Source organism: Cololabis saira, chromosome 6, assembly GCF_033807715.1.
Source record: "Cololabis saira isolate AMF1-May2022 chromosome 6, fColSai1.1, whole genome shotgun sequence".
NCBI classification, from domain to species: domain Eukaryota; kingdom Metazoa; phylum Chordata; class Actinopteri; order Beloniformes; family Belonidae; genus Cololabis; species Cololabis saira.
The window spans coordinates 44646371-44659351 of NC_084592.1; the positions used below are offsets into that span (position 1 = coordinate 44646371).

A 12981-nucleotide genomic window follows, 5' to 3' on the forward strand; every position below is an offset into this window, starting at 1 on the left:
CAGGTGAAGGTCGGAGCATTAGAATATGGTGTAAAAGTTAATTTATTTCAATAATTCAACTAGAATATGGTGTAAAAGTTAATTTATTTCAATAATTCAACTTAAAAGGTGAAACTAATATATTACATAGTCTCATTACATGCAAAGCTAGATATGTTAAACCTTTATTTGGTATAATTTGGATGATTGAATTGTTTATTGATTTCATAATATATTCTAATTTTTTGAGATTTTTTATTTGGGGTTTTCATAAACTGTGAACCATAAACATCAGAAAATAGGATGTTACTAGTCAACACAATATATTAAAATTAGTAACCCAATATCGCGATAGTTTGTCTCCTCCACGACACGTATCGTGACGTTTTTATATCGCAAAATTTCGTGGCATGATTTATTGTTACACCCCTATGATATACTTAGGTTTATTGTGTTACATTTAATGTTACTAATGGTCTAATGTGCATAGACTAATAGTACTACTGTGAGTGATGGCAGTTCAAGAGCGGCTTCCTGGGCCCGGCTGGCTGTGCATTTTGCCCAAATGATTTGGGATGAAACACATAACTGACGATAGAATCTACGTGACCGGCAAGTGTTTTTTTTTGTTTTTTATTGAGGCCAGTGGGGTGGCCAGCACATTTGTAGGGGGGGCGGTGGCCCCCCCTGCCCCCCCCCCCCCCCCTGGTGGCGCCACTGCAGGAGACAAATAATCAGCCTGTAAATATTTATAGTCTTTATTTTAAAATAAACTAAATCAACAAAACACTTCATTTTCTTTTTTTTTATTCTCATTCTCAAAATTTCACAAAGATGTTAAATGCCATGTACAATCAAAGAAAGCGTATTACATCCCTGTACTGTACCCCCCTCCCTTTTTTGTATTCATTTATTTACTTTTCTTTCTGTTCCTGGTTGTTTTTTTTTCTTTTTTTAAATTATTTGTGTTAATGCTTTTTTCCCAAATTTTTTGTGTGTGTGTAATACTGGGAGGCGTGTATGATATGTATATTGTTTTGTGGATCTGTCAGTCCTCCTGGTTTATGATGATGTTGAAAACTAATAAAATCTTTAAAAGATTTCACAAAGGTCCAAACATTCACAGAAACATCACAATTTCTCTCATCTCACCCTCTGTCCCACAATTGTTGCATAACCTAATGCATCTGAATTTCCTTAAGCGATACAAAGGCCATTAAAGAGCCAAAAGAAAGAAGAAAAAAAAAGTAAATAAATTAAACAGAATTTAAACCTTGCTGTCACTCAAACCTCTTTACACAAGAGTAAAATATGAGAGAATAAACAAACAAACTGGGCATTACAGTAACTGAATGATGATCATACAAACACACTGTACCTTATCCATCAACATTAGTCCTGTTTCAATCTCTTTTTTACATATTTTAATCATTTTTTTTTTTTAAATGAACAATTACAATTCTGTAGCAAGAACCAAGGCAATCTTAAAAATATATATTACTATTTGGATAAAGTCTGCTCTCAATGGTGACACGAATTAAACCCAGAGTTTCCAGAAATTCTTAAATTTGTCCAAATTTAAGCAAGAAAGTCAACTTTTCCATCATGTAAATGTTAATGCGTCACGTCTATCCAATCTTCCCTTTCAGGTGATGGCTTTTTTACTCGCCACTAACATCGTTCTAAGTATATATTTGTCCCCCGAATTTTTTTATTTCTTGGTTCCCTTTTTCCCAAGAACATATTCATTAAAGTAAATGGAAATTCCACTTTTAAGATTTTCTTCATGAATTTCTGTAGATCCTGTCAGTAAGGTCTAATAGAGGAGTGTTCACAATCTTTATTTTCATTTATAACATAAATATGATCAACATCCGGGACGCGGCAGCAGCGTGAAGCAGGTTATTAAAGCCGACTACTACAAAAACGCGGCACCTCATCCTGATCAGACATCTAAACTCTCTATGAGCCGTCGCTCCTACGGCGCGTGACAGCAGCTCAGGCCAGCTTGAGGACGCCCTGCACCATCGATGATCAGGCCAGCTTCAGGACGCCCTGCACCATCGATGATCAGGCCAGCTTCAGGACGCCCTGCACCACCGATGATCAGGCCAGCTTCAGGACGCCCTGCACCATCGATGATCAGGCCAGCTTCAGGACGCCCTGCACCATCGATGATCAGGCCAGCTTCAGGACGCCCTGCACCATCGATGATCAGGCCAGCTTCAGGACGCCCTGCACCACCGATGATCAGGCCAGCTTCAGGACGCCCTGCACCACCGATGATCAGGCCAGCTTCAGGACGCCCTGCACCATCGATGATCAGGCCAGCTTCAGGACGCCCTGCACCACCGATGATCAGGCCAGCTTCAGGACGCCCTGCACCATCGATGATCAGGCCAGCTTCAGGACGCCCTGCACCATGGTCCCGATGCCGTCGTAGATCTGGTGGATGGGGGCGTCGCACATGAAGGCGGCCGTGGTGACCAGCTTGTTCTTCTGGTCCACGTGGCTCTCGGAGACGCTGGTGTTCACGTGTTTGCAGCCCAGCTGGGTGACGGCCGCCGCCGTGTCGGCCGTGTTGGGATACCTGGGGGAGAGGAGAGGAGGAGAAGGGGGGGGTGAGACGCCGGTTCTGGTCCACAGCCGTGTCACACACCTGCAGGTCACCTGGGAACTAAAGCTGCTTTCGTCAACGAAAATTATGACCAAATATCGTCATCAACGAACCTTTATCACCTGAGGAATTCCTTCAATTCGTTAAGAAGACGGATCTCCCGCTCAGCCCTGATAAATGTGACTGAAGCAGCTTAGAGACCCGCAGATATGTTATTTCTGTTGTGATGAGGGTTGGATGCCGCTTTTCTTCTTCCGGCTCTCAGCGAAGGCGGACGCTTTTTCTGCTCCTCTCCCTTATCAATCTTCCCTGCTACTGCTTTTATCCTGTCTTGTCTTCAGAGTCTCTCATTTTCCCTCCTCCGAAACTCTACAATCATAGAATTGATTAACTGGTCTCTCAGCACAATTGACCAAATTTTTGCGACGAGAAGTCAGGGGGTAAGGGAGCCCTCCCGCCCCGATGGGACATTTTTTGCTGGATACACAATGGATTTTTACAAACACTGGAAGCCTTTGTGCCTCCAGATTCTGTCTGTCGAGGACGTTGAAGATGCCTTCATAATTGGATTTATGATGGCAGGATTTCTTCTAATTGGAGTGGGGACTTTCCTGGCCTATCGACAAACGCGTAAGTCGTCGACAGCTGCTTTGGCCCTTTCAGAGCTGCCCGACGTTGCTGAAGGAATAAGCACGGGGATCAACACTCAAGACTTTAACACTGGGAGAATAAAGCCGCAAGCTGGATGCGATTCTTGAACAGAATCGCAGGCTGGCGGCGGTCTTTGAGCTCATTGGCAAGATGGAGAAAACCTTGGAGAAGTTGGAAGCTCGGCTTGGCGGGAACTGATCACAAATTTGTCTGTTTGGAGTAGCCATTGAGGAATCAGAGACTTAACGGCAGATGGAAAATTACTGGAGTCTGCCTGTTTCCTTTCTTTCAATACAATTGTTGATTATATAATCTGACCTTGACAGAGCAGCTTGGCCTGCTGCTCCAGTCACAATCTCCCTGGTGGAATGTAAACAAGTGCCTCTGGCCCCACTAGCCCTCCCCCTCTCTCAAAACACCTGTGGACTTGTTTTCAGAACTGTACCGGAACGTCTGATAACATCAAGGACAATGGCTAAGGAGCAGCTCTGGGGCGAAGTTTTCACAGACTTACCGCTCACACACACAAACTTACTGATAACCACCCCCACCCCGACTTGCCCACCCCCCTTACCCATGCAAGTTATGATGTTGTTTGCTGTGTGTATGTTGCTTTTCTGTGCTGAGGTGTTTTTTTTCACCTTGACACTAGGTATTAATACACAGTGTGAAGATGCCTTTTTTTCCCCTCCTCCCTCCATCCCAGTGTCACCCTTCCTCTAAAAAATGGCGTCCATATTAATGGTGCCATCGGTGTGAACCGGAGTCAAGTTCTCTCGTCTGATTTATGTCTGACTTGGCAATAAAGCTTTTTCTGATTCTGAACTTGGGATGTCTGTTGCTATCTCTATTGCAATTCACTATTACCTGACTGATGTGCCTACGCCTTTTTTTAATTTTTTTTATCTAATTAATAATTCTCATTACAATTTTGTATTTATTTTTGTAATCGTCCTTTCTGTCGTAGTTTTATTTTATTTATTTATTTATTTTATTTATTTATTTTTATTTATGCATCTATCTAATTATTTTATTGTGGTTGTTCTAGTTTTATATAGGTTGTACGGGTATGCTGCAATACTTAAGTGACCACTGTCTTTTTCTGTTGTTTTTCCTAAAAGAAAAATGTATGCTTAACTCTGTAAATGTTTTAATATAAATTGTATACATCTGCAAAACCCAATAAAAAAAGTTGGGAAAAAAGAACATTTTTAATAACACTAACTATATGGAGGTAGTTTGTGTCTTAATTACTCAATCAAAAAAAAGATTGCTTCAATTAAAAAATATATTTTCAATTAAAAAAAAAAAAAAAAAAATCACTTCAATCAAAAAAAATGATTTCAATCAAAGAAAAAAAGTGTTTGAATGCAAAACATTATTTGACTCAAAAAAATGCATTTGAACACTGTTTTTCTTTGATTGGAAATGTTTTCTTTGATAGAAGTGAAGTTTTTTTTGTTTGAAGCAACTTTTTTGATTGAAGTAGTGTTGTTTTGTATTTGGGCCAAATTATGGGTAGGACATTTGTGTCTTTATCATTTAATCAAAAGAGAAGTTGCTTCAAAAAGAAAAAAAATATTTTACTTTGTCCAAAATGGTGTCGTTTGTTTGTGCAAAAAATATTTTTTTTGATTGAATAATTAAGACACAAATCTACCTCCATATAACTAACCCAAATCAATATCGGATCGAATGGGATCGAATCAAATTCTGATAATCGATTCAGAATCGAATCTTGACATTTGAATGGATCCCCAGCCCAGCTCATGAACACGGTGGGACTCACTTGTCGTCCTTCTCGATGCCGAGCGTGACCTCACACCCGGGGAACACCTTGGCTGCCAGGACGGGGGAGATGCAGCAGAGGCCGATGGGTTTCCCTGCGCTGTGAAACGCCTGCAGCGCCGCCTTCACGCCCTCGTCCACGGAGCAGTCCTTCCCCTGCACGGCCCACGTGCACAGGTTCTTCGCCGCCCCGAAGCCGCCTGAGCAAATACGGGAGAGAGAGCGGGGATTACATGATGTTCTCAGCGCCGGGGGGGGGGTATTGCGGCTTTCCTGTCCTTTAAAGAGCCGCCTGAGAGTTTATTGTTAGGTCCTGTATATTTGCATGACGCGCTGCTGCTGACAGAGAAGCATGCTGAGTCCCAGAGAAGTTTTATGGCTCAGCTATAGCGGCCTTTTCGATTACACTCGCTTATTGGTTTTTAAACATGTACACTGCCTGCATACGTGTACCGTATTTTCCGCACTATAAGGTGCACCTTCAATGAATGACATATTTAAAAATCTTTTCAATATATAAAAGGCGCACCGCATTATAAGGCGCATAAATAAATATCTGGTAAAATACCGTACTATAGTGGCTGGGGTTGAGTTACGTATCTACCTGATGGAGCTACACTACAGGAAATGCTACAAAATCCTACAGCAAATGCAAAAAAAAAAAAAAAACAAGAAGTACCGTATGTCAAACTTTATTAACAAAATAAAAACCAGCTTTGCTCCGTCTCCATCGCCATTATGCGAGTCAGCGTCGCTGCTGTTGTCTTGAACGTCTGTGACGATTCCTGACGTTTTTAGCGCCGTTACTTCGGCGACACCAACTACATTACCCACAATCCCCCTGACTACAGTAACAGAAATTACCGTAATGATCATATATAAGACGCACTGCCGGTTTTTGAGAAAATTAAAGGCTTTGAGGTGCGCCTTATAGTGCGGAAAATACGGTAATCGGAGTGATCAAACGGAACAAAGTGGTCAACAAAAATGACGGCTATCTAACTCGCCTCTCTCCACCACAGTGCAGGTGATTGGGTACCTATATAACCTACGGCAAATAACACATGTGACCCAAACTTCCCACATCACCGTGGCAACCAGATCAAACCAATAGAAACCTGAAAAACACACACAACACACCTGGGATGATGACGGCGTCGTGGTTGCTGACGCTGAGCTTGGTCAGGTCCTGGATGTCTCCCCGGGCCAGACGAGCGCTCTCCACCAGCACGTTCCTCTTCTCCTCCGACGGCTCGCCCTTCAGGTGGTTCACCACGTGCATCTGGTCGGCGCTGGGGGCGAACATCTTCACCTGGAGGGAGACGAGCCGCAGGTAAGACCTCAAACAGAAACATGCTGACGGGTTCGGCTAGGAGCCTTTTCAGACTCAAGATCATGGGCATGAGAACACTGAGCAGGCCGACTAGTGACGGGTTTTACATCAGGAACGTTAGAACCAGCGACCCGAGGGTCCGTTAAAGACCCACGCTTGCTGGAGGCCAGAACATCGAGGTCACGGTTGCAGAACTTTTTGGTATTTCACAATTAGGCCTGTGTTGGAAAAAAAAAAAAAATTCAATTCAATCAAAAAAAATGATTTCAATCAAAGAAAAAAAGTGTTTGAATGCAAAAAATTATTTGAGACTAAAAAAAATGCATTTGAACACTGTTTTTCTTAGAAAAATCTTAGATAGAAGTGACGTTTTTTTGTTTGAAGCAACTTTTCTTTTATTTTGGCCATATTATGGGTAGGACATTTGTGTCTTTATCATTAAATCAAAAATATTTTTCTTTGTCCAAAATGGTGTCGTTTTTATTTGTGCTGCGTTAGTGCCGTTTTGTGCAAAAAATCTTTTTTTTGATTGAATAATTAAGACACAAATCTACCTCCATATAACTAACCCAAATCAATATGGTGTCGAGTCGGGGAAGAAAAAAATAATAATAAAATAATCGATTTTCCGATTCTAAATCGATTCTCATATGAATTCCTAAAAATCGATTCATATGTCTAAAAGATCCTTTTTTTTTTTTTTTCCATTATTACATTACAACTTTTGGTATTTTTTGTTTATGCCCCCAAAAAATTTATGTTTTGTGGAACACAAGAATAACTGGTGCCATGTTTTTGCCTTTAAATATGTTTAAAGGTATGAAAACATTAAAGTTTTCAGTTATAATTGCATAAATTGTCTATATTTCATTACTTTATATACTGTTTTGGGGTTACATTTGCATAAATGCTAAAAACCAAAGTCTCAAAAATTAAAAACCGAAATAGACCGAAAATGGAAAAAATTAAATCAGAATGTGGGAAAAAATAAAATACGTCCCTGTTTGCTGCCCTGGATCTGTATGATAATTCTGCCACACGATGTTTCTGTTTCAGTTCTATCAGCATTCTGGGAGCTGATTGGTCCTTACAGCATCATTAGCTGCAATACTTGCTGTTGAATCGCAATATAATACTAGCATTTTGCATAAGTCATATAATTCATGCAACAGCTCAAAAAACAGTTTTAATAACACTAACCCAAATAAATATCGGAATCGAATCAAATCTTGATAATCGATTCTGAATCCTAAGAATCACAATCGAATCGATTCTTGACATTTGAATGGATTCCCAGCCCCTTTCACAATAAAAGCCCAACGTAAATGACATGTGAACGTGAGTCTACCAGGAAGAACACGGTGGGAAATGAGTAAAAACAAATAAAGTGCAGGATAAAGAAGAAATAGAAAAAAGGAAGAAGTCCGGACCGTCATAGCAGAAGGAACATGTGTCTGAGCAGGAAGTGGTCGACTCTTGATTAACTTTAATATTTATGGTTGGCTGTTTCTGCGCTTTCGATGGTTTTCCTCCTTCCTGTTTAGTTTGTTGTCTGGTGTGTTGTAACCTTGGATTTGCTTCTGCAACTCTGGAATTTCCAAGATTACGACCGCTAATGTACAGAGATATTTTGTTCATTTCTTTAAAATATGATGATGTGAAAAGTCTTAAGATGACAACGACAAAATTACTGCTAAATATTTGTTTCCCTTTCAAATATGTGATAACTGCACCTCCTTTTCTATTTGAAACCTGACTGCAGATTTATTTCAGAATCAGAATCAAAATCAGAATCATGTTTATTTGGCCAAGTCATGTCCAACAAGACAGGGAATTCGACTCTGTTATTTTCACTCACTGTACAGTAAATACACAAATTGCAGCTCTTATTAACAATTTTTTTTTTTTTTTTTTTTTTGGAAAGGTGCAGCAATATTTGCTCAAACTTTCAACTAAAATTATTTGGTCTCATTTTGTTTTAAAGAAATCCCACAAAAGGTTGTTTTTTTTTATATAACTTTTGACAATAATCTAGTTCACTAAACTTGAAGGACTGAAAGCACTGATGGGTGATCCAGAAGAGAACAAATAACTTACATCAGAAACATATTGATGATTAAACGTTTTGAACTTCTGAAAAAGTTTTATATCAGTTAATTTTTCACCATGACGGAGTGGAAACTTTAGCACAAACACAGTTTGATGAAAAACTAGTAATGACAAATGCAGTTTGATGAAAAACTAGTAAAGACAAACGCAGTTTGATGCACTTGCAGCTGCAGAGACACAAAAAGCTGTCGGTGACGTCACGTTTCTTAAAAGGGGCAGATACCCGAATTTAAGGCTCAGCAACTTCAGGGACATAAACAAAAAGTTTGATATTATTATAAATATGGAATATATTTACTAAAGTACCTCCACTTATTAAATAGTGCACGAAGAACAATAACGCAAAACACAAGGGTATTTGAATGTGTCCTTTACCCTTTATAGGGCAGACAATAAAATACTAGTAATTTAAAGATTTCAAATCTGGAGGCTTATTGGAGAACATTAAAGGACCTTTTTTTTTTTTAATTCTTTACTTGGCAACTTATTTTATAATAATAATCGACGGGAATTCTGCTGAAGTTTCCAAATATGGTCCCCTGCCCTATAAAGGGTTTAACCTTAAAATGAGAGGGCTGCATTTTAAGATGCTTTTCATTGCACTGATGAGTGTAAATGTTTGATTATTTATAGTAACCAAATGCATTATTCTATAATAATAAGTTCATGCTGGTTAGTGGTCAGTGTTGGGTGTAACGCGGTACAAAGTAACGCGTTACTGTAACGCGTTACTGTAACGAGATTACATTCACCAGTAACGCAGTAATGTAACGCGTTACGGTTTTAATTTGGGTAATCACATTATATTTACTCTAGGACAAAAAACATTACGTTACTTTAGTTACTTTAAGCTTTTCAGCTACATGTAGAACGGGAGAACAGAAAAGACAATCAAACGTGCTTCTTCACGCGTTGCGCAACACTTGTCTGACTTAACGTGATTTTACGAATACACATTTGTGCTGATCTGGGCACTGCAGTAACAAGGTTCCAACTACAGGACTGTCTCAGAAAATTAGAATATTGTGATAAAGTTCTTTATTTTCTGTAATGCAATTAAAAAAACAAAAATGTCATACATTCTGGATCCATTACAAATCAACTGAAATATTGCAAGCCTTTTATTATTTTAATATTGCTGATTATAGTTTACAGTTTAAGATTAAGATTCCCAGAATATTCACATTTTTTGAGATAGGATTAATGTTGAAATACAATCTTGAGAAAAAAGTCGAAATGCCGAGAAAAAAGTCGAAATGAAGAGAAAAAAGCCAAATTTCAAGAAAAAAGTCAAAATGTTGAGAAAAAAGTCAAAATGTTGAAGAAATAGTCAAAATTTTGTGAAAAAATCGAAATGTTGAGAAAAAAGTCGAAATGTCGAGGAAAAAAGTCAAAATTTTGAGAAAAAAACTGAAATATTGCAAGCCTTTTATTATTTTAATATTGCTGATTATGGCTTACAGTTTAAGATTAAGATTCCCAGAATATTCAAATTTTTTGAGATAGGATATTTGAGTTTTCTTAAGCTGTAAACCATGATCAGCAATATTAAAATAATAAAAGGCTTGCAATATTTCAGTTGATTTGTAATGAATCCAGAATGTATGACATTTTTGTTTTTGTAATTGCATTACAGAAAATCACAATATTCTAGTTTTCTGAGACAGTCCTGTAAATGTTGATCATTGGCAATCGAGTTCTGGTGCAGCTCAGGTGATATTGCGGAGTAATCCAAAAGTAATGTAACTAGTAATGTAACTAATTACTTTCAGCAACCAGTAACTAAGTAGTGTAAGGGATTACTTTTTTTAAACTAACTAGTAATATGTAATGGATTACTTTTTTTGAGTAACTACCCCAACACTGTTAGTGGTTCTGATGGAGGACCCCCCCCAGACCTGGACCAGGACCAGGACCGGTGTTCTGCCAATTTCTGCTGCTTTGCCAAAAAATGCTCCCTAATGGTCTTCTACCTTTGTAGAGCTACAATTTTACTGTGTTTTACTCCCTAAACCACTTCCTTTTCCCCCAAGGGGCCCTTGTCTCTTGCCAGGTCGTTATTGTAAATAAGAATAATAAAAAATGACCTTCCTGGTTAAATAAAGGCCAATGACTGAATGAATATCAAATAAAGCGATATAATTGTTGTTTTTTTCCCTCTTTATCGTATAATGTTCACAAGGGGAATGCAATTCATGTCATGGGTAATGTATTTTGAAGGATCAAATACTCAACATCCCATATTCATACCTGCCAACATTGGGCTGTGAAAAAGAGGGAGATTTTCTGGGGTAGTGGTTGGAATGCTCCACTCACAACATCCCCACCCTGATATAAACAAGGCGACTTTTAATGAGCTTTAAATCCATAGCTACAATGAAATATGCTAAAATATACCTTCCAAAATGACTCTACAGCCTCTTGGAGCCAAATAAGTTTAGTATTAATAACAATTAAATACAATATTTGTAGAATTTTCCAGGTTCCCTTTGTCACCCAAGGACCTGTTGTAATTGTAGGTGGCAGACTTTGCAGCTTCAATCACTTTCTTGGAGGGTACTTACTTGTGGCCAGGGCTGGTATGGTTAATCTTGCAAGAAAGTAGTGCTCAAAGAGTAGAATTATCCATACTCATTGTGTTTTCTGTGAGGATCTTTTTCACCATGCTGAATGACCTCTCTGAGCTGGCATTGCTGTGAGGGATGCAGAGCATTGCCTTCATCAGTGATGCCAGATTTGTAAAGCTCTCCTCTTTCCCTAGAAGAACCAAGAACCTTCAACTCTCTCTTCCTGTGGGAGATCCTTGCTTACTATGACTTGATTCTCCACCAACTCTTCCCTCAGCTTTTTTTCAAAGCATTTTCTCAAACAAAACAAATTTTCAAATTTTCAAATAACAAAATAACATATTTTAACCATTTTCCAAACAATAAAATAACTGAAAAAATCTGAAAAATGGTTCAAATATGTTATTTTGTAACTTGAAAATTTTTAAATATGTTTATGTAATGCTTTGCTGATGAGAGAATATGTTTCTCTATTTTTCTTGTTTTTGTGAGGGGGGATATTGTTTTTCGGCACTAACTTGTTCTCTATAGCTGATATAACATGAATTACTGTGGGATCGATAAAGTTCTTATTTTTGCCATCTGAGAAAATTAAACATATTATATTTGGTGCCTAACTGTTTCCCAAGTATATTAGTGCGTGTGTGAATGAATAAATGAGGCGTAAAACGTAAATTTCTTTGTAGAAAGGTGCTTTATGAAAATAAGTCCATTCACTTGTATTAGTTTACAGCGCAGTCTTGCAACATCCAATATGGCGGCGACGTTGACGTATTGGCAGCTCCATGGGGCGGAGCTTGGACGTAGGCAGTGCTTTTGGGTTGGGTTGCCAGGTTTGTCAGGAACCCGTTAATATAATACATCCATGCAGGAACCCCGACACGTGAAACACCATTGACTCATTTCACTTTAAAATCGGGAGATAAGCGGGAGAAATTACAAATCGGGAGCAGGGCGGGAGAAATGGTTGAAAATCGGGAGACTCCCGCTTAAATCGGGAGTGTTGGCAGGTATGAATATCATATTATCAATTTAGCGTGGTAATCAAACTTTGAAAATCGACTGTGCGCATGCGCAGAACCACGAAGTAGAATTTTCTGGCAGGTAGCAAAGATTGACAGAACACCGGGACTCACAGTCGCGCCTCCCCGGCTCAGGTGCACCAACACGGCGGAAGCCTCGTGGATCTCGGTCCCGTCATAGACCCCGCAGCCCGCCAGCACCACGGCCACGCGTTTATTAGCCATCCCGGGGGAGTAGAACCTGGAGGAGACCCGGACGGTGCTGAGGGTCAGCAGAGTTCTGCAGCAGCGGGGAAAGACAAGCATGGCGGATGCAGGGCAAAGGCTCTTCTTCTGCGGTGCTGGTGGAGGCGGCGCAGCAGCGCCATCTGGTGGCTGTGTGAGGACACGACCGATCTGTCTGTCTGAAAAAAAAACTATATATATATATATATAAAAAACTATATATATATATATATAAAACTGTATATATATATATATATATATATATATATATATATATATATATATATAGTTTTTTTGGCGTAATTTAATCATATCTGATCATAATTTATAATTGAGCAAATAACTTTTCCAAAACTCACTGAGAGTTTGAGAGAAGGTCAATAAATACTAAACTTCATGAAGAGTTTTTTGAAATTTCTGAGTCTAAAAAAGTTTTAAAAAGTATATATTATATATATATCTTTTACTTTTTTAAATTTTTTACCCCCTTCCCCACATGCGTGTGTGTGTGTGTGTGTGTGTGTGTGTGTGTGTGTGTGTGTGTGTGTGTGTGTGTGTGTGTGTGTGTGTGTGTGTGTGTGTGTGTGTGTGTGTGTGTGTGTGTGTGTGTGTGTGTGTGTGTGTGTGTTCTTATCGTATCTTATAAATGATGCCCAAATCATCTAAACAACGCAACGCTTTGAATGCGCT

General features: G+C 39.0%; 1 protein-coding gene across 1 annotated transcript; it reads right to left on the reverse strand.

Moving 5' to 3' along the window:
• Window positions 1-769: 769 nt before the first annotated feature.
• zgc:162944 (uncharacterized protein LOC569993 homolog) lies at window positions 770-12396 on the reverse strand. The gene is made up of 4 exons (XM_061724174.1): window positions 12181-12396; window positions 6176-6347; window positions 5037-5235; window positions 770-2569 (listed from the first exon to the last, which is right to left on the reverse strand). Exons 1-4 carry the CDS (start codon window positions 12370-12372, stop codon window positions 2374-2376), a joined length of 759 nt encoding a protein of 252 aa, XP_061580158.1. The 5' UTR covers window positions 12373-12396; the 3' UTR covers window positions 770-2373.
• Window positions 12397-12981: the final 585 nt, after the last annotated feature.

Excerpts from the sequence above, each read along its gene's own strand:
- zgc:162944 (XM_061724174.1), bottom strand. The coding sequence starts at position 12,372 with ATGCTTGTCTTTCCCCGCTGCTGCAGAACTCTGCTGACCCTCAGCACC. Across the intron at positions 6,348-12,180 it reads TGAGCCGGGGAGGCGCGACT|GTGAAGATGTTCGCCCCCAG; the intron begins GTGAGTCCCGGT and ends GTCTCCCTCCAG. Across the intron at positions 5,236-6,175 it reads CGACGCCGTCATCATCCCAG|GCGGCTTCGGGGCGGCGAAG; the intron begins GTGTGTTGTGTG and ends GTATTTGCTCAG.